The sequence below is a fragment of the Asparagus officinalis genome, chromosome 1 (assembly GCF_001876935.1).
Source record: "Asparagus officinalis chromosome 1, Aspof.V1, whole genome shotgun sequence".
In the NCBI taxonomy this organism is placed as follows: domain Eukaryota; kingdom Viridiplantae; phylum Streptophyta; class Magnoliopsida; order Asparagales; family Asparagaceae; genus Asparagus; species Asparagus officinalis.
The window spans coordinates 64,280,008-64,300,603 of NC_033794.1; the positions used below are offsets into that span (position 1 = coordinate 64,280,008).

At 35.0% G+C, this 20,596-nt stretch overlaps 1 protein-coding gene across 4 annotated transcripts; it reads right to left on the minus strand.

The window, feature by feature from the left end:
• Positions 703-8,001, minus strand: LOC109825211 (RHOMBOID-like protein 9, chloroplastic). Of its 4 annotated transcripts, none has more exons than XM_020392006.1 (9): positions 7,852-8,001; positions 6,180-6,786; positions 4,640-4,874; positions 4,060-4,225; positions 3,692-3,862; positions 3,381-3,535; positions 3,155-3,282; positions 1,908-2,016; positions 703-1,027 (listed from the first exon to the last, which is right to left on the minus strand). In XM_020392006.1, exons 2-9 carry the CDS (start codon positions 6,775-6,777, stop codon positions 1,006-1,008), a joined length of 1,584 nt encoding a protein of 527 aa, XP_020247595.1. In that variant the 5' UTR covers positions 6,778-6,786; positions 7,852-8,001; the 3' UTR covers positions 703-1,005. The 4 variants fall into 4 exon arrangements, with proteins under 4 accessions (XP_020247595.1, XP_020247587.1, XP_020247605.1 ...); XM_020391998.1 differs by lacking the exon at positions 703-1,027 and adding an exon at positions 1,057-1,486; XM_020392016.1 differs by lacking the exon at positions 703-1,027 and having other exon boundaries at positions 1,781-2,016.

The following is a 20,596-nucleotide window of genomic DNA, read 5'->3' on the forward strand; positions in this document are numbered from 1 at the left end:
CTTGCTAGGAGATTATCCCAAGTTACTAGATATCTTCTTGCTAAGAAGTCTGACCATGAAATAATCAAAGATATCCTAAATAGAGTTACATATATAACACTCTTAAGAGAAGTAAGGTTTGGGGCCAATAATTAAAATGAATAGAGTTGCATGTATATTTTGCAATATTTCTCCAAGTAATAAATTCTCAGAGTATCTTGCTCTGGTTATGAATGCAGACTTAAAGATTGACCGCGTATATCACCGACAGCTTATGAAACTATTATATTTACTATACCAATAATTAAAATTTTAGATATGTGAAAGCTACAACAGAGAGGGCAGGCGTAAAGTGATTCAAGGAAAGAAAACTTTCATGGTTCTTGTAACTTGATGTTATCATATTACATTACGTGCAGGGATCAATGATAATCAAAACGAAAGAAAGGACTGACAGAGATGTCACAACCTGTGCATGAAATCACTACATTGATGAATGCAACCGTAAAGTTCTAAATTAGATATGCATCTGATTCTCTTGAAGTCAGTGGGTAGAACTTATCAGCATGAACGGTAGTTAGCTTGTCAAAACATCTTGTAAATGGAAGAAAACCAAGGATTTAATGAGGCAGAATTGGTGTCTTGTTCCATTTTCTCCTGGTTAGAAAGTAAACGTTACTCACTAACCAACATTTTAATTTCTATGTTTTAATTTCTTTTTGATTGATACCGAACATTTTAATCGTGTGTAGTAGAAAGTTGTGTAGTTTATGATGGCTTTCTGGGATATATAAATATATTCAGATGGGGTCCTCTGAATTCTAAATTGTGTTTAGTAGAAAGATGTCATCTTCATTTCAGAAATTTGATGGATACATTCTTTAATCCTAACCGTCCACTTAACTTTAAATGATGTCATTCAAATACAACATAACTAATATCATAACCCTTAATATTTCACTCATTCTACACAAAAAATAATCTTAACAATTCGGAAGTAATAAAAGCTTACAGTACTGAAGGTGATCATCCAATTCTTAGTGGCTCTCTGCAAGAAGAGGATAGCAGTTTCATTTTCTTTTGTCACCAATAACATTATTATTCATACTTTCAGCAAAAGCTATAAGGAGAAATTTCCCTACTCTCAAACATGAAATTTTGATCATTTTATGGTTTGAGCGAATTGAAGCTCATTGCTGCATTTTTGTTTGACGTCAGCACCTCCCTATACCGATATTTCATTGTTTATTTCTTTCACGGCATGTCTGTGTCATCTGATGGAAGAACTTTGCATATTCCTCTTATTTCTACAATCACTGAATTGTAGTATTTACTCTCCAATAGTTCTTTCTTTCTCTGATTAGATTAATTGATTCTTTTCCCCAGGTTCTTTGATCCGATTGTGTGATATCTTACAACCACGTCTTGCTGATCCTCATGCTCCATATTTCTTAGTTCTCTCCACCAGCCCGATTTATACATTCAAATTTTGTCCAGAGAAACAAAACTTGTGACAAGCAGGAAAGAAAGAATAAAAAATTACTCAAGGCAACCAAGACATACTCAAATGGGGAGAAAAGAAATTTTGGTGTGAAAACAACGGTCCAATGTGCACTAGTATTCCCACTCTACCACAAATCCTCGCAAGTAAAAGTAAAATAACCTGCTAACTTCCGAATCTCCCACTACCCATTACCAAAGTGGAGGCAACTTTTGGGACTCCCTGACTTATCTACTCTGAAGCTTCCGTTGTTATATTTCTTACTTCATTATTAATAATATAGAGTTGAGTGCTAAAGGCTAGGCAAACCAAGAGATGCTAATAAAAAACATAAGACTAAGAAAATACACGACCAAAGAAACAATGATAGGAAAATGGCAAATTAAGATAATGACCTTAACCATAGTTGATGAAGAAGAGAAATCACCTTGCAATGGGAAGCAAAGGGAAGTTTACTTCATCTTTGTTCCCTGCTATCTTCTCTCCTTCTTCATCCCGGGATAATTTTAATTTGTAAGAATTTTTGCAGCACCTTCCTGTCACAGGTAATTGTCTCACAAGTTAACGTCAGTGTACAGAACTTGACGGAAGGTGACCAAGTTCACCTATATCAGTACATAGAGCTTGAGTCTTCACGTGAAATATTGGTCTTAACTAATCCTTCGCAGCGTCATGCATTGTATCAAGCATATGCTCTCAAGTTATCCACACATAAAACATGGGAATGGCAGCTATTGGGCACTAGGACATGTTAGTGGAGTCAAAAAAATGAAAAACAAAATAGTGGTAGTTTCTAATAGGAATTGCAAAAAGTCATGAATCATAATTTAATTCATTAAATATTCATCAAGACTAAATTTATGTTAGCTGTCTGCTAATAAAAGGCTACATCATGGACGAAAAAGAAAACTGACACAAGGTAGCGCAATAAGTTGTATAAAAGTATAAAAAAAGATGCAAGGCATCAAAAATGAAGGCTACATCTTCTAAAACCCACAATGGCCATAGTAATATCATAATCCATTACTGCAATAACATGGAAAGGAAATATAAAATATAGGATTCAAAATAGCCAAAATAAATTCAAAAAATAATACCCATGGACAATTTTCCATCTCTTTGTACTGTATGTGGTTATTTGCAATATACAGGAAATTCTTTATATGACTATACAAAAAGTCTGCACAATAAATGAAGTTAAACTGAGATTTTAACCTGTAAGTAACCAATAATAACACTGTAAAGCTCCCGTATCACAATCTAACTACTTGGTGACATATATTTGAAGCTCAAGTTCTGGAATATACTTTTTATGTCTAATCATTTGTGGTTACAGACTCTGAAATTGTTATCATACTAGCTAGAAAACTTACAGTAACTTTATTTTGACGTAGTTTCCAGATCACAGACATTCTCAGAACCGGATACAATCACATCTCATTCTCTACATACATAGTAATTTTAAATAGAATTTGATAGAAATCTAACACAAACATAACTAATCCCACTAACATTCCCTATAACCACAGAACTCTATTAGAAGAAACTCTTACAATTACTCAAAATCCTCCATTTCCAACAATTCAAGCTGAGGTCCGTAGAAAAAGACCAAACAACTCAAGATAAGTATGAAAATAGAAAAAATAACTAGCGACTTGCACGGATCAGCCTTACGTTGTACGGAGGCGAATCCTTCTTGTTTCTGTCCATCCTTCAATGAAAATACATTATCTAGAAACTGCAAGGATGGGGATGTGAGGTACCCAAAGATGATTCCTGAGCAAGCTGCTCCAAGATGTGTCCTGCAAGAGAAAATAATAAAATAGCATAAGTTTCCACTAGGATATAAAAGGTGGATTAAAATTTTCTTTTAGATGTGAAGGTGAATAATCCAACTGACCAGTCATCAATTCTCCAAAAGTTGTTCAGCAAGAAGCTCAGAGCAGTGGCAGTGACTGCCTTCCAGAACAAACTTTCTGATAGTTCTTTAGTGAGTACTTGCTTGTTCTGTATTTGGTAAACAAGCCAGGCACCAATTATGGCAAAAACTGGACCCTAACAAGAAATGAAGAGATTAACTGGCAAGTACAAACATGTGGCATATTTCAACAAATGAACTGGAGCCAATCAGATATAAGTGATCCATATGAAGTGATAAATTTACTTTAACAGAAGAAAATTGCTGAAGAAAGGTAGTTTCCTTAAACTTACTGTTCCACAAACAGTTAACTCTGGAGTGTGAACAAAGCTTGTCAAATTACCACAAATTCCTCCAAGTACATAAATCAAGAGAAAGGTAAATGGTCCATATCCTCTGCATACTTGTGGTCCAAATGTAAGAAGCACCCACGAACTAAGAGCAATATGAAGAAATCCAGAGTGCTGTGATACTTAAGAGTCGTTAGGATTTGGGATTTCAGGATCAAATAAAAAGATATAAGAAAGACTAATCAATTCCATATGTATAGCATGTATTTGGAGAATATGAAACTATACACATGATAAATGCCATGTGTAGAATTAAATAACTAGGAAACATAGAAACCTATAAGAAGCACGAACCAAATTTAGTCATGTACCAGAAACATTGGTGTTAGTAATCTCCACCACTCTCCCACCAGGATTAGCTTATTTATCTTTGCACCATATATCAAAGGGAGCGACAAGTTCTCTACCTCTGTGTTCCTAATCGGACTAGCAATCTCAAACAAGAAAACAGCGATATTTATCGCAACCAGTAAATTTCTGCATTCATTAAAAAAATCTGGGTTAGTAGAAGAACAGTAAAATGAAGAATCACAAATCTTGCAAGCTTTATTTAAACATCATAAAGGGCACTCCACGAGGCAAGCAAAACAAACTAAAAGCAATGCGAGGATATACACACATCAAGTGGCAAAGGACCTGTCAAAATGATGGAGAATAACTGACGCAGAGCAATTCCAGTAAAAACGGAAAACCACAAAAAAGCCGTCCACACTAAGACTATGCATATGAATGATCTCTAGGAATCACTTCATAGTTTGTAGTTTCATGGATTAGGAGCTAACTGTATAAACCTCAAATTTCATAAACTATCTCAAGAATTTAAGAAGCCAGCAATTTATTTATTTATTTAGAGAAATGATTATTTGTTAACGTAAGCAAACAATAACTTACATTAAACAAAAATCTGAAGCTTCCTCATTTGTTAGTAGACTTTTAAAATTCTCACTAGCAGATGACACGTTACCCACTTCATCATCCATATTCTGTAAATGCGTGACACTGTTGTTCTCCCTAGTCATTGTGTCATCATGACATTTTTCTACAGAAGAATGAGGCCCTCTTATTGGATTCCCTTCTGCGTTTTCTTTATGCAACCGTGATGAACTACCCCTTCTTGAGTGCTGCACTGTCAAAGAAAAGGAATCATTGTAATTATTTGCATAACTACAACATGAAAATAAAACTGAAGGGATATAATAACTGGTCCGGAAATAAATCTTTTTTTAACGTCATCTTCCTACCACAACAACAATTACTTTTGGCAAAAAATGCTGTTGAACTTCCTTGATTTGAGGTGTTTTTGCCATGAAATAACATGATATATAAGAGATAAGCAACTATGTTTCAGCATATTTTGGATCCACTGATACTCAGAGAAATGTTGTCTTCATGCAGACTGAAGTAGACATTCAAATTTAGATAGACAAGTAACCTCAGAAGCCCTCCTATTTGAAGTTCAATATTTGAGATTTGGAAAATAACCAAATGTAGTTCAACCACAAGAGAACAAGTATTGCTTGAGACACCAGTAATCAAATTTCTGGAAAACTGCTTGTTTAAGTTTATTCCTTTTCTGATAGTTGGTTTATTGGTAGTGTCATTGCTCAATATACTTTCACAAGCTTTTCATGGGTCTCTGTGGTCATTCTACCAGTCAGTTAAATATTATATTATGTTCTCTAGGTCCTCATTAGGAAGAATAGAAGATCACTTGGGTGTGTGAAGGGAGCTTACTTTAACGGAGTGTAATTTCTTGGCAATAATGGGATCTTCATATAGTTCCTCACCTCGAGAATGAACCAATTCAAGAGTAAGCTATGAAGCTTGTTGTTTCTGCTCACCTAACTTGTAGGAATTTTTTTTTTTCTTGCATCTATGTGCTACAGAAAAATATCTGATACCAAAAAAAATCACATCATAATATCCTTTCGCTTATTATGTTTCCAAGTTACACGGTGGTTTTCACTTAGGACGGTATTTGCCAATTGTCCTATTGCACTGGTTACTTATGAAATTCTAGAACTGGCCCAACGCAAAGGCTCTGGAAGAAGAAAATGTTTATCACTTCTCATTAAACCTCTTATATTGTTCGATCATATTTTGTGTGAACATCATATATATGAAGAACTTAACCATGGATGAAGTTTCAACTATGAACAAACATCTGTTCGTAAGGATGCCAAGTTGCCAATAATGAATTAAAACAGCTCAATAAATAGTTGATGGTGTAAACAAGATAACGCTTAACCTGATTGGTTAATGGCCAACAACATATATTGAGCAATGTTAAGCACTTGACCAATATCAACAATTTCCAGGTAAAAGATTGCAATTAATTGATACATACTCATAACACATCACAAAAAACTGTTTTGAAAAATGACTCTAAAACATAATAAAAAGAGCTTGAACAAGACTGCAGAGTATGTACCAGTATTCAATCCCCCGAAGTACTTCTCTAGTGAATCCAATGTTGCCTTTCTTTTGCATGGATTGGATATATCATTTTTTGCCTGTTGGCCTTCCAATTGTGAAGAAGATTCCATACGGTACTCTTTTGTATCAGAACTATTTTCAGAAGACCTAGGTTGTTCTTCCATGCTACAATGAAGCTTATTAAAATATGAATCCAGTTCTTTCAATTGTCTCCCGCAGCTAGATGTTCCTAAGCAGTCTGATTCATAAGAAGCTGCATCTCTTTGGTGTGATCCTTCTGAACTGAACTTCTCATCACCCTCTATATTGTAAACCTTCAGAAGAGGAACGTCACTGGGCTTCCTCAACAATGAAGGTGTATTATAAACCAGACAAAATGCTTGTCTTTTGCCTGATACAGGAGATGAATCAAATCCTTGATGTGCCAGTTTCCCATCAGTTTCACCTATTAACCGAGCTGGCAAGTGTTTGCAATATTTTTGTAAAAGTGGACAATGTCCTATCTTGCCTTCTTCAATCTGCCCAATCCTTTTAAAATTGGGATTAACATGGCTTTTAGAAGAAACTAGTGACCACATCGAAACTGCAGCCATTGTATATATCTGAAATAGAAAAAACACCTAGTATTAAGCACAATGATACCCATGCTTGTATATGCATCTAAGCTCCATGATTAAATCATAATTTCTAGTCAGTTACGCACATGAAGTAAATCAGACAAGTCTTGAAAATACAATGAGGCAAGACTGTATTATCATGTGCGTGCGTGTACATAAATAGATTTTTTTAAACCAAAACTTCAGGGTCGGCCACATAAATTAAAGTTCTCCATCTAGCGCTATAAAAAACCATCTCCTCTACCAAAATAAAGTAAATAAGCGACAAAGAAAAGTATGTGCATCCCAAATTATGGGTATCCGCGTACATCAACATGTTCCCGTCTCCATCATGATTTAAGAAAATATAATTGTGGAAGTGAGTTATATGCCATTCATTGCTACAATGATCCCATACAACATATGAACTTTTGTAATTAGCTCGGGTGCGTGCTGGACATTTGCGAAAGAATTTGACAATTTTCAGACACACTGACTCAACGTTAGAAAATTCTGTAACATGTTTCAAATTTATTAAAAAACTGTATCTTGGTCGTTTTAGAAACTTCTCAAACAATTACAGGACGTGTTTCTCACAGCTGTTAAAACATTTCATATTCATCATTGCATCTTGGGATATTTATTCGTCTTCACATGTATTAAACATTTTACTACATTTAGTGAGCGGTGAACACATAACTTTTACAAAATTATTCTAAACTTAAACATATGTTCTATAGTATTTTGAATAGCACGGGCCCATGTCCCATACTAACTCATGAAATTCGATGTGAAATTCTATGTTAGGTTAACGTTTGATTCGATTTATTAGAAACATACTCATTCGATGCATTCATGTGACTTCAGTCCCTCTTTTTGAGCAGTTAGATATCACAATGTCAGCGTGTTTTCAGAGTCCAATATTTTACTGAACCAAGCATAATGATAAATCCCACGTTAGCATCAAACAAGAATTCGATGATTAAATAAACATAACAGATTGATGATGAAAAGAAACTACAGAATGGCAAAAAAGAATCTTAAAATGAAAATAAACATCTCAAAAATTACCAGCTACTAAATAAAGAGCCTCGACTGCTTCTCTTGATGTACTGCAAGTATTAAAACAAACATTTTTAGGGTTAAGAGAGAGAGAGAGAGAGAGAGAGAGAGAGAGAGAGAGAATGGGATCAGGAGGAGAGGAGAAAAGAAAGCGAAGGGGATGAAAACGAAGCGGCTACCATTTTATCCGGCGTTGGTCCAATCCCAAAGCTGATACAGGCTCTCGTGGACCCTGTTTGAAATCGAAAGGGCACACGGGTTTGGGTCGGTCTTCTTTCTTATTGGTCCAAATAAAGCTACAATTGGAAGTGGGCCGACCTAAATGGGCTCGCATCTTGGGGATGAATTCAGAGGACAGTAAAGGCCCTCACTATCAGAAAACCCGGTGGTTAAGTCCAGTCTAGAGCTTATATTGAGAACAACCTTCTTTAATAAATAAATACTATCCCGATAAATAGAAAAAGGTCGATGCATGGTACTTACAACAAATTGGAACGAACAATTATGCAGAGCCTGGCCTGCAAAGCCTATTTTAAAGCTTGCAAGCGAGATACTTCCGATTACAACATGCCAACCAGGTACAGACCACGTCCGATCGCCCTCACTGGAGCGAGACATTCTAATTTCTGAGGTGTACCAACTAATTAGGATGCATAATTTGAGATTACAATAACTTCTCTATGTATACACATTTCAGAATACTCTGCTCAAACCTATGATGTTCTTACGATGATTCTCACTTGCAAAACTACTGGCCCATACTTTCTACTCGTTAATACCTTAAAAATGTGTTGCGGGATGGCAAAATTGATCCAAACCCATTTGTCCACCCATACTCACCCACTAAATAACTCATTCAAACCCAACCATTTAGTTAAATAATATATATATATATATACTCCCTTTAAAAATACGAGTCCATGAAAAGCTTTTCAATATCAAAATTACCCTCCACCTTTTTAAATCTTATGTTTTAATTTAACCATAATCTATCCTAATATCATTCCAAAGTATTGTTACCCTATCCTAATTAATATTATTATTAAATCTATCTAAAAGAAATCGGACAAATTTTCAAAACAGACTCTTTTAGGTTTTTATTTGCAAAAAACGACCTCTTTTGAAAAAATTTACAAAAACCGACCTGTTTTCAGCCCAGCGCTGAAAACAGGTCGGTTTTTGTTAAAAAATTTTCGAAACTTCACGGGAGTTGAACTCCCGTGAAGCTTAGCAGCTTTTAATTAATCTGCTAAACTTCACGGGAGTTGAACTCCCGTGAAGCTTCACAGTACAATTTTGGTCATCTTCGTTCCCTGTTTACCGAACCCAAAATCAATGAAGATCCACCGCTTCCGTCAGCTGCTCCCTCCTCCCGCTCCGCCTCCAAACACCCCGTGTCGCCCCTCGTGGGTGGAAACCACACCGCCGCCCGGTTCTGCACTCGCTAAGCTCAACTCCCCAGCTATCGTTGTTAGACTCTTTTAACTCTCTCTCTCTCTCTCTCTCCTCTCTCTAAATTCTTCACAAAGCTGAGATTTATGAAACGAACTATAAAGCTCCCAAATTCCACAAACAGCAAGAGATCATCAAAGAGAAAACGAGCTTCCTTTCTCAACCTCCTCCTCCTCCTCCATTGATTCTGCGGCATTCAAGGTCAACAGCCTCCGCCTCGACGCCGAGGCTCGAGATTCCATGGTGGCCACCGCTTCGGAGGAGGAGGTCGCCGGCGATCCCAAGGCTTGGAAGTGGAGGATTCGGAAGTGGATCTGTGATTCTGATGGAGAGGGATCCGACTTGGTTCATTACATCGGTCATTTTCTTCTTCTAATGTGTTATTATTTTTGGCGAGCTTTGATTTTGAGCCCGATAGCTATAATGGCTGAAGCAGAGAGATGCACGGGAAAGTTTAAACCTAAGTTTAGCAACTTAACAAAATAGTTGTTAAACTTCACGGGACTTCAAGTCCCGTGAAGTTTCGGAACTTTTTTTATAAAAACCGACCTGTTTTCAGCGCTGGGCTGAAAACAGGTCGGTTTTTGTAAAATTTTTCAAAATAGGTCGTTTTTTGCAAATAAAAACCTAAAAGAGTCTGTTTTGAAAATTTGTCCAAAAGAAATCTAAAAGAATGCATCCGGCTAAGATTCTTAAGTACCTAGATCATTATTACACACATGCATCTATGATATTAATTTTCAACTACAATTTTAGATTAGGAATCTAATACGAACTAAGATAAAATACTAGAATATAAGTCAAACGAACAGTTACTTTTAAACTGGTCATGTTACCAACTAAGATTCTAAACTATCTAGATTAGTATTACGCACATGCATCCATGATATTAATTTCCAACTAAAATTATAGAATCGGCATTAAGAGTTTGCATCTAGCAATTCGAAATAAAACTCTAATTACGATCGTTATCCTCATTTATCCTATCTTCTTTCAATAATAATTATGTAGAACTGTATTTTACAATTGTTATCCTCTCACATACAACATTCATAGCATTTTCATCTTCTTCAAGAGGTATGTTTCTTTATTGTCTTACATTATTTTTCTTTGTCAATTTTTAATAGTAATTTATACTTACCATTTGTTGTTGTTGTCTTTATTACTGCTTAAAATTATTCCCGGACTAATTAATTAATTGAAGTAGTAGATATGAGTATATTGTTCTATTCATTAGTAATCACCAATTTGGATTAATCGATCTGTATTTTCCTTTGTATTTCATTTATCTCTTTGGACCACTTTGTTTTTCTGAAAGATGAAAGAAGACCAACCTAACCCTTGTTGATTAACATCATTGTGGGTGCAAAATAGGGGAAACTATTGGGTACTTAAGTGCAATTAGGCTATGTGCACACGTTAATCTATCCTCAAAACATTTGCATATTAAATAAAATTATGACAAGTTAATTAACATATATATATATATATATATATAACTAATGCAAACTTTTTTTTTTTTGATAAAAAGCAACTTCATTTGTATCTATAAACTGTCAAAAGCCTTGTAAATTTTCATATCAGTATCAACCTATTAAAAACATCAATGCCGCAAATTCCGTCTAGGATAATCCGTCTAGGATGTATTCTAGACGGTTTTGAATTCCGTCTAGAATAATCCGTCTAGGATGTATTCTAGACGGAATTTCCGTCTAGAATACTACATTCTAGACGGAAACTTCCTAGACGCGTATTCTAGACGGAATTCCGTCTAGGATACTCATCCTAAACGGAATTCTGGTTTTCCTAGACGGAATTTTCCGTCTAGGATGCCTCATTATTTAGTATTTAAATTTCCAACTCTTTCCATCAACAAACGTAGCTGTAACTAATGTCCGATACAATATGGAAAAAAAAAACTCTACATGAGCTCAATGCTAGATGCTTGAGCAAAATTTCTTATTAAAAAACCAATTGTGATAAAACCCTAGAACCAACTAGGATACAAAAGTCAAACAAATATCTCTTAGAATATGGCCATAGGTTTCTGTGTGAATGTAGAATATGGACAACTCAGTTAATTTCCAGCTAAAAATTTACATTAGGCATTAAGAGTTAGCATCTAATAATATCTATCTATCTATATCTATATCTATATATACTATATATAAAAAAGGATTGGGGTTTTAAAACTTTTGATTACCCTTTTTATCCCTCTCAATTTTGATAATTTTAACTTTACTTTGATTAATTAATTTATTTTAATTTATTATCTCTTCACATGCCTAGTAATGAAATAATATTATTAAGCCATGCGGGGCTCCAAGAGTTAACTTCACCATCAAAACTCAAACTTAATTAACCAAACCTTTACTTATCCAATTAATGACCAAATAATGCAAAATCAAACTTAAGCATACACCTTTAACATCCAACCTTTTCATGGAAAGCATGTCTCCTTCCTCTTTCTGCTCTTTTATTAAATAAAACTTTATTTCACTTTCCTCATGCCTCATTTCTTAGTTGTCAATAATTACACAATATAAATATAGAAAATGCTACACTTATTCATCTTCTTAGTACCATTATAAATTAGTATAAACCTTACCAAAATTTCTCCAATTTGCATTATTGATCGATTCAAAGCCTTGGTTGAGATGGTGAATACATGGTTCAAGTATATTAAGAGTTGCTTTTGGAGTTGACATTTAATTCGAAGTCGATTATATCAGATTTCACAATTATTTTTGGTGAGCAGAGGAAGTTTGGGGACATGATCGTTGATGCTATTTGTGGCAGGATACTTGACATGAGCAGTTGAATTGTTGAGTTTTGTTTTAAACCCAAAGAGTTCTATTTGATTGTGAAAGTACGGCAAAAAAAATTCTTTTTTGTTATATTGTATTGTAATCAACCTAAATGAAGTTATCAAGATTTCAACCTTCAAGGAAAGGGTTAATTTTTTTGGAGTATGTTAACTAAACTTGGTTCTAAATGAGAGGTATTGAGTTATATTGTACTTTAGGGTGTGACTCTGTTTAGAACACTAAGAGTGCCAATGGAGTATTAAAAGTTTTTATTAGTAGTTAAGAATTTATAGGATTTTTTTTGTTGCATTGTATTAAAACGAATGCAAATGAAATTATGACAATTTAACTTTTCAAGCAAGAGTAAAATTTTATGTTCCTTTTGCTTATAAGGATTATCAAAGTAGTAATATTATAATCATTTTTCATCTTCGTATTCCTCCTTCTGCCCCTTCTTCATAGACCAATTCAACCATCTGCCTGTGTTACAATGTTGAGAAAACGATTGGTTTCTACCATTGTGAAAGAAAATTTATCCATAAATTAGAAAGGTGAATGACAAATGTAATATCTTATGTTCCTATCCATCGAAGCATGTTGACTTAATTTAGCATGAATAAGGTTAGGTTATATGCAGTGGCGGATCTAGAAAATTTTTCGTAGGAGTGTAAAACAAGTATCTATTCACCTAAAAATAAAAATATAATATTGCAAAACTATATTGCCCAATGTGAATGTACTCAGTACACTTTCAACGAGCTCATTCAATTTGCTACTAATTTATTTATGTTTTGAGATAGGTTGGGGTGAAATTTTTAAATTTTTTGGGGTGACGCCGAGGGGGTAGGAGAATTGTAAACCTTATAAGAGGTTACATGTAATTTTGTATAGTCTTATATTATTGCCACATGCAGTTACATATAAGATCAATGAACTACAGAAATATCATCAATAATAGAAAACTATATCAAAATAAAGATTCTGCATGATTTTTATCTTGCATGCATTACATTTAAAGTTGTTTGATTGATATACAAATAACAGATATATTCTACTTTTTGTTTCATGCTCCTGAATTATGAATGATTATAACACAATGAATTCTAAATATATCAAGGTAATATTTTAGGTTTCAATAGTTTATTTGCTAACTATAATTTAGTGTAATTTGATTTTCATAATAGATTATAGAATTCATGCAAAAACATTCCTTAAAACAAAAACATCAATATGAATTTAAGTTTATGCCATTTTAAATATTTTACAATTCAATGTAGGAAAACAATAGTGCAGCATAGCATTATATTTTGATTAGATTATGAATAAATGCTATAAATAATGAATAAAATAATACAAGTTATCCAAAATTAACATATATTAAGTTGGATATTAGCTCAACATTATTATGATTAATTTTGTTATAAATATATATGTTGGAGCTTTTTTTCATATATCTCATAGCATAAAACAAGTTGTCTATATGCAATGGACGTGCACTATACTAATTTAAATAAAACTCTCTTTATAATTGTTATCCTCCTTTATCCTATCTTACTTCAATACTAATTATTATCTAAGTAGAACTCTATTTACAGTTGTTATCTTCTCACATGCAACATCTCATGCTTATATATATAAATCAACAATTACACAATTTTCATACCATTTTCATTTTCATCAAGAGGCTGTTAGCCTTATTAGGTCTCATGTTCATGAGACTACTTCCTAATCTTGTTTTGATGATTACAAATAATTCCTAATAACGTGTGCCGAGTGTTTGCATTTGTTTTGTTATGTAATCTACACAAATATTAGTTGGAGGTTGGATGAATTACACCATAACGATCATATCAAATGGAGACTAGCAGAAATAGTGGGGTGAAGCTTATGCACAATTCAAGTCATATACAAGATCAAGCTTCATCCGCAATCAAGTTGAGCTATATCGAAGATCAAGAGCTTGTGTATCGTTTTTATAGTTTAGGAGTTTATACTTTGTGTGTTGGTACTTAAAGCTCATATATACACACATACACATTTTGAGTTTTCATTTTCAAGTTTAAATATGAAACAAATATAATTATTTATATACATACATACATACATGTTTCATATTTATCATTTTTGGTTTTGGTAAATAATGTGTTTAGCTATGCAAATATGAAACAAATAAATAAAATTAGAAAATATATAATTGTTTCATGTTTATATGCGCTTAAGATGATTTCATCAATCAACAAGTTTAAATTCAATGAAATCATGTTTATTGCATAATATATGTATTTTTGAGAAAAGATTGTGTTTTCGGTTTATGGCATTGACAACACTAGTTTACATCTTTTCCTAAGTCTATAAACTCATTCAAAAGTTTTTAAAACATTGTTTAAGTCAAAATATCAAAATCATGTGTTGCTGTGTTTTTCATGTTTTGGACTATTTTGTAAAATAATGAGTTTTCACAATTGAAAAGTGTAATTCTAATATTTCTTTTTGTAACATGTTTATAATCATTTCCTAAAGTTTTACATTTTATAGAATTTATTTACTATTTTTAAAAGATGTTTGAAAATCAGATTTACTGTTTGTTTCTGGCTGATAACTTGCTATCAGTCGACTGATGGATTTTATCAGTCGACCAATGAACTCGTCTAGAATTACCAAAAGTTTTTGTTTTTGCGATTGATGAACTAGCAGTCGACTGATGAGTTTAACAGTCGACTGATGAGGTCATTAGTTGACTGATGTGTTGTGTGCTGCCTATAACGGTCAGCTTATCAGCCGATTGATACTGTTCATCAGTCGACCGACGGCTTTCCAACGACTAGTTTTTCTAGATTTTCAGGTTTGTATATTTTTATCTTTTTTCTTGGTTTTCTCTTGGTTTTGGGGTTTGTTTTATGATCCTATATATATACCCCATACCCTCTAACTTATGAGGGTAATGAAGAGAGTTTTAAAACAAGTTTAAAGGGTGTTTTAAAGTTTATTTAAGTATGTTTACAAGTTTTATTTATGAAGATATTTTCAAAAGAGGAAGAAGAGATCATCCTTTGGTGTTTGAGTTTCATCTCATCTCACTCTCTCTCTCTTTCTCTTGTCATCTTAGAGAAGTGTTTCTAAACTCAATCTAGCTTTACATTTATATAATTATTTTGATTATCATTTTATTAAGCTAGAGTTTATTTTGAGTTTAGTTTTAATTATTTCTCTTCGTTTACACACACAACCATTGAGCTTATAGTATTTACATACATTGTATAATTTGCGTTGTGGTGAGTGTGACTTAGATTGTGAGCCTACATTGTGTTCCCATCTATTGTAGAGAGTAAAACTTATATTTGAGTCTTTATTGTAAGATTCACCTTGTAATACACAAGTACACCAAGAGAAGTGTGAGGTGAGGACGTGGTCGATACCAAGAGGAGTGGCGTCGATAGTTGTAAAACCCTAAAATTTTGAATATTATATAAAAAATAATAATAAATATGTTATATGGTGAAAATATAAGATATTTTGATGTTTGAGTATTATAGGAATTGATTTAAGATCAATTCAAAGTATATGTGTGAATATATGAGTGCAAATGCACAAAACATGCACGAAGAGAAATCTGGAAAAATGACTAGTTAAGAATTTATATTTTTTACATACTGATGCAGTTTGAATCTGGAAAAACTTAAAAGACCAAAGTTGTAGGTCTCTTTAATATCTTTCCAAAAAATCTTAAATAACCTTATTCCGAGGTCAGATGAGAAAGTTACAGTTAAAATATCGAAGGTTATTTTCCTAGTCAGACTAGGTTTCCTGGTTCGGGTCAAACGGATTTATTTCGGGTTTGCATATATGTATACATGTGTTTTCACGAAAATTATCATCTTTTCATCAAAGTTTCAAACCCTATCAGCCCCTCTTTCTCTCTCTCAAACTCTAGCCCTAAAGTTGAGATTTTGGGAGTGTCTTGTGAGGCGAGAAGCGAGGAAAAGCTAAGATCTACGACGTTTGGCGACGAGAAGTCATTTCATATCAGTTTCAGAGAATTGCTTGTAAGCATCTAAAAATGCCTATAGATGTTTGCACAAAACACAAGATGGAGAGAAGATAATGAATGTCATCATTTGAGTCAAACATGATCATTCAAAACCGTGAAGAAGCTAACGAGAGCATGAAGCAAGTCAGTGAAGCGTTCAAGTCAATGAAACGACAAGATATGCAAAACGACGAAGAAAAATACAAGCCCGGAAGCCCCCGATGGTCGAGCCGCATCAAAATTGCTCGGCCAGGCCAAGGCGACTCAGCCAAAGCCGAGTCACCCCAAGTTGACTCGTCCCAGGACGAGTCACCCTAAGGTGACTCGGTGACCCGACCAAGGCTGAGCCACCCTAAGGTAACTCGGCCCAAGCCGAGTCACCTCAGGATGACTCGCACCCGAAACGCCCGAAACACATTTTTTGCTGTTTTCTCGGGATTTATTTGTTCCAGAGCATCCCAACTGCTTTGATATCATCTCCAAACATGGTTAGATCATTGTCAACTGAAGATAGGGTCAAATCCTTTGTTCTTATCCAAATACCCTGCATCCGAAGCCCTATAAATACAAGCCTAGGGCCTTCTTTCACAGGGGTGAATTTGATCAAAAAGGAGGAGGTGTTGCTGAACAGCAGAGCAAGGGAGCCACAAAATTTTAGAGAGGGTTAGCTAGATTTTGGCGATTTCTTGTGCATAAGGAGGGAGAGTTTGAGAGATCTGAGGCCCGTCCCGCATTCCTTAAGATCAGGCTTGGTCTTGATCTCGAGAAGAGTCGTAATCTCACTTGGTCGAGATTATCACTTCTATGATTACTTCCTTGGTGAAGTAAGAGCTTTGATAATCAATCTGTCAACCGGATCTGATCCGCGATGGTCCACGGATATTAACGTTCCCGATACAGGCAAAGATCCCATGCAAATAGTGACTAATAAATAGGATCTGTGTGTTGTTTGATAAAGTTGTAATCTTTTATTTTATTATGTAAGAAAATCTTATAAAAAGATTAACTTTTAGAATTCATTATAACGACTGAAGTTGTGATGAGTTGCACAATGAATAAGATAACTTTTGACTCAAACATGCTGGCAACCACTATGGGAGCCAACAGCTTCTCTACAGAGGCTATCGTGTCGCAACCTCAAATCTGGATCCCGGTTGACGAAGAGGTCGAGTACAAGTTTGACCAACAGAAATTCGAGGAATATTTATCGTCCTCCTCCTCCAGATCCTCCTCCCCTCACAAGCGTAGGAAGATCAAGGCTCCCATTGCTACTGCTGTCACACCTTGCAACGCCCCTCTGACCTCTAACAAGGTCGGTTTCGTAGATCTGGACTCCTCCTCACTCAAGGAGATAGCCGCTGGAGGCATGCCCACTTTATCAAAGAGAGCTTGTCAAAGATAATGACAATGCCTCGCGTGCTAATTCGCCAAGGCTTTAGAGCCTGTAGACGGGATCCGTTACGAAGCGGATCTAAAATTCAAGGAGCGTCGAGCGCCTCAACAGCGAGCAAATGGCCCCTCCTCCAAACCAACAATGAATGAATGGATCCAAGTCAAAAAAACCCGTTCAACCCTTGAGGAGCGCATCCAAAAACACCGCGCACTCCTTACGCGTGCATGGATTCTTATGCAGAAGGCTCGAGAATTGCAGAAGCAAGAGGTGGCCAAGGAACCAGCAAAACCGCGCAAAGTCTGGAGGCCGAAGCTCAAAACAACGGCCAAAAAAACCGATTTAACGTCATGATATGTACAATTGACATAAGCACTGTTTGTGCATGAAAGAATGTGTGTCTTGATAGAGTAGTCGACTACTAAGCTTAGTAGTCGGCTACTTGTGCCCAGTTGAGTATAACAGAAACTGTGTGTTTGCAAAGTAGTTGACTAATTGTCTTAATAGTTGACTACTGATACTGATATATGTTATTACAGAGTCTGGATGGACTCAATGTAGTCAACTACTAAGCCTAGTAGTCGACTAGTAAGTCTATTGCTTGAATTTTTGGTTCGCATCTGTTTGAGATATGTTTACGGGTTTCGTGCCGCACTTCTTTATACGTAACTTCACGAATAGTGTAGTAGCATACACATGGGTATGCTAAAAGGAATTATGATGGGTTTTGACCCGATTACTTTGAGAAAAAGTTTAGTACATATTATATACACACCTTCTGGATATTGTTGATGAGCTCAGTTCAATACTACGGGGGTAGTGCGTCGATATTATATTTGTATAGGCCATTGAGTCGGGTTTAGGTTGCTTTATCTATCAGTCTGTCCCACACTAGGGTACGATGAGGCTTTTGAGCCGTATTTCTAGGATGCCTACTTGTAGTCCGTCCCGCACTCATGTTACGTATAAAGATGGGATGAGACTAATGAGCCGTGTACACTGTTCGGGTACCGACCGGGTAGTCCGTCCCACATGATGATGTGATGAATCAGAATCTTACACAGAGTTGCATTGAGATAGTTAAATTATAGCCCGAGTCGTTGGCGGATGCCAGTTATATTTTTGACTTACTGCTGAAATATATGACCCAGAGTACTTTGCATTTGAAAGTACACGGGATTTGTGCCGGTATTCATTCTATCTTTTCGGTGATAGTGGAAGATATTAAATATGATATGTTGATATCTTTACTTTCTTTTACTGCTTTTTTTTATTTTCTTAGTTAGAATCAATAATTAGCGATTCACAATTTAAGACATATGATATATACATGAGGGTTTCCTTGTTAGGATTATTTCGTTCGATGTATCAGTCTCGTGTTGTGGATTTCTAATTGTTTATTTTATTTAGATTGTTTATCTTTAGTTCGGTATTAATATTTAGATGTTTACAATTCAGGACATATGATATATACATGAGAGTTTCCTTGTTTGAATTATTTTGTTTGATGTACAACGTCTCGTATTGTAGATGTCTAAATATTAATTCTATTAGATACAGGAGAAAATGATTTAGGTAGACTATGCTTAATAGATAGAGCCTCCACTCCATCTAGCAGCTCTTCCCTTGGGGGCGGATGGAGGTGATCTTGCTGTAGCGCTCTGACGCTCTTATTGTTGCTCTTTTTATTTTAATATTCTTTCAGGTAATTCAGAGTATCTGAGAGTCGCAGGATAATGGAGTTCTTGCATAGTCGCCATCACATGAGATTTCTTAGAGGCACCATCGTAGTTTTATATTTTTGTTCAGACCTTAGAGTTTAGTTCATAATGTAAAGGCAATGTACCTTAGTACGATTTTCAGTTGTTTTTTATCGAAACATATTTATTTATTTTGGATATTAGATGTATTCCAGGTTATTCATTGAGACATGATTTATTTATGAGGTATTTCTTTCTATATCACGTCTATTATAATTATTTCCTTTCTTTTACCTGTTTTGTACCTACACTTTATTTTGATTTCACTAGAGGATATTGCTGTGATTGGTAAAACTTTTTGTTGCACAGTGTGGATGCATGGCAGGTTTGACATCTCTGGGTTCACCTTGGACTACAACCATGTGTGAAAACAGGGACGTCACAGTTGGTATCAGAGCTCTAGTTCTAGTATCCTTAGGATCATCCTGTGTCGAGTAGTAGAGGTAGAATAGAGTTTCTTAGGATTCATGTATAGAGTCCGTTAGGAATTCCTAGAAAGAGTGAGGACGTTATACACGTATGTTCAAAAATTATGAAGTTTTTTGTTATGACTATCTTTCTTTGATTGAAAAGTATTTACGTGAATACTTATTGTGATATGTTATATATATATATATATATATATATATATTTGCGACCTCATTTACTGTGTCAATTAAGCTCTCCTCTTAATATTATAAATATCAGGACGAGGACGTAGTCGAGGTAAAACTTGTACCAGAGAGCTAGGCAAGCAGAGCTCGAGCCCCAGCAAGCTCCACAGTATCTGATCGACTTGGTAACGCCAATTACAAAAGTAGAGACTAGCACACTCGAGGAGCGAGTAACGAGCTAGATTTTACTTTCTAAAGTTCTACCACTAATTGTACCAGCCGTACCTATTGGAGAGGTAATACCAACGATTTTACCATCGCCACAACCAACTGTTGATAGAGCCGTAGAGCAGGAAGATTGTCTCTATAAAAATAAGAAAAATATCAGACACTGATAGCACCATAGTTTTAGGGCACACCGGATTCATGTGTAACCTATAAATGGAAGGAATATGTAAAAATTTCTTAACATCGACTCAGTACCAAGCAGAAGTTTGATGTATTCAGCATAGAGGATATCATCGGAGGATAGTACCAACTTTAGTTTATGCCGAAGCAGTGAATATCAATTTCATAGGAGGATTTCACTTACTACTTTGATAAGCAGGTAGAACTAGCCCGATTAGAGCAGGGTGACATATCGATAGTTAATTATGGAAGCAGGACTGTTCGAAGATAAGGGTAAGGATAAGAAATCTTTTGCAAGAGTTAGAAGACCCCAACAT

What these genes read in the sequence shown, in the direction of transcription:
- LOC109825211 (XM_020391998.1), bottom strand. Translation starts at nt 6,777, where the DNA reads ATGGCTGCAGTTTCGATGTGGTCACTAGTTTCTTCTAAAAGCCATGTT. An exon ending in TACTAACACCAATGTTTCTG is followed by an intron (nt 3,863 to 4,059) that starts GTACATGACTAA and finishes TAAGTATCACAG; the next exon opens with CACTCTGGATTTCTTCATAT. An exon ending in AGTTAACTGTTTGTGGAACA is followed by an intron (nt 3,536 to 3,691) that starts GTAAGTTTAAGG and finishes ATTTCTTGTTAG; the next exon opens with GGTCCAGTTTTTGCCATAAT.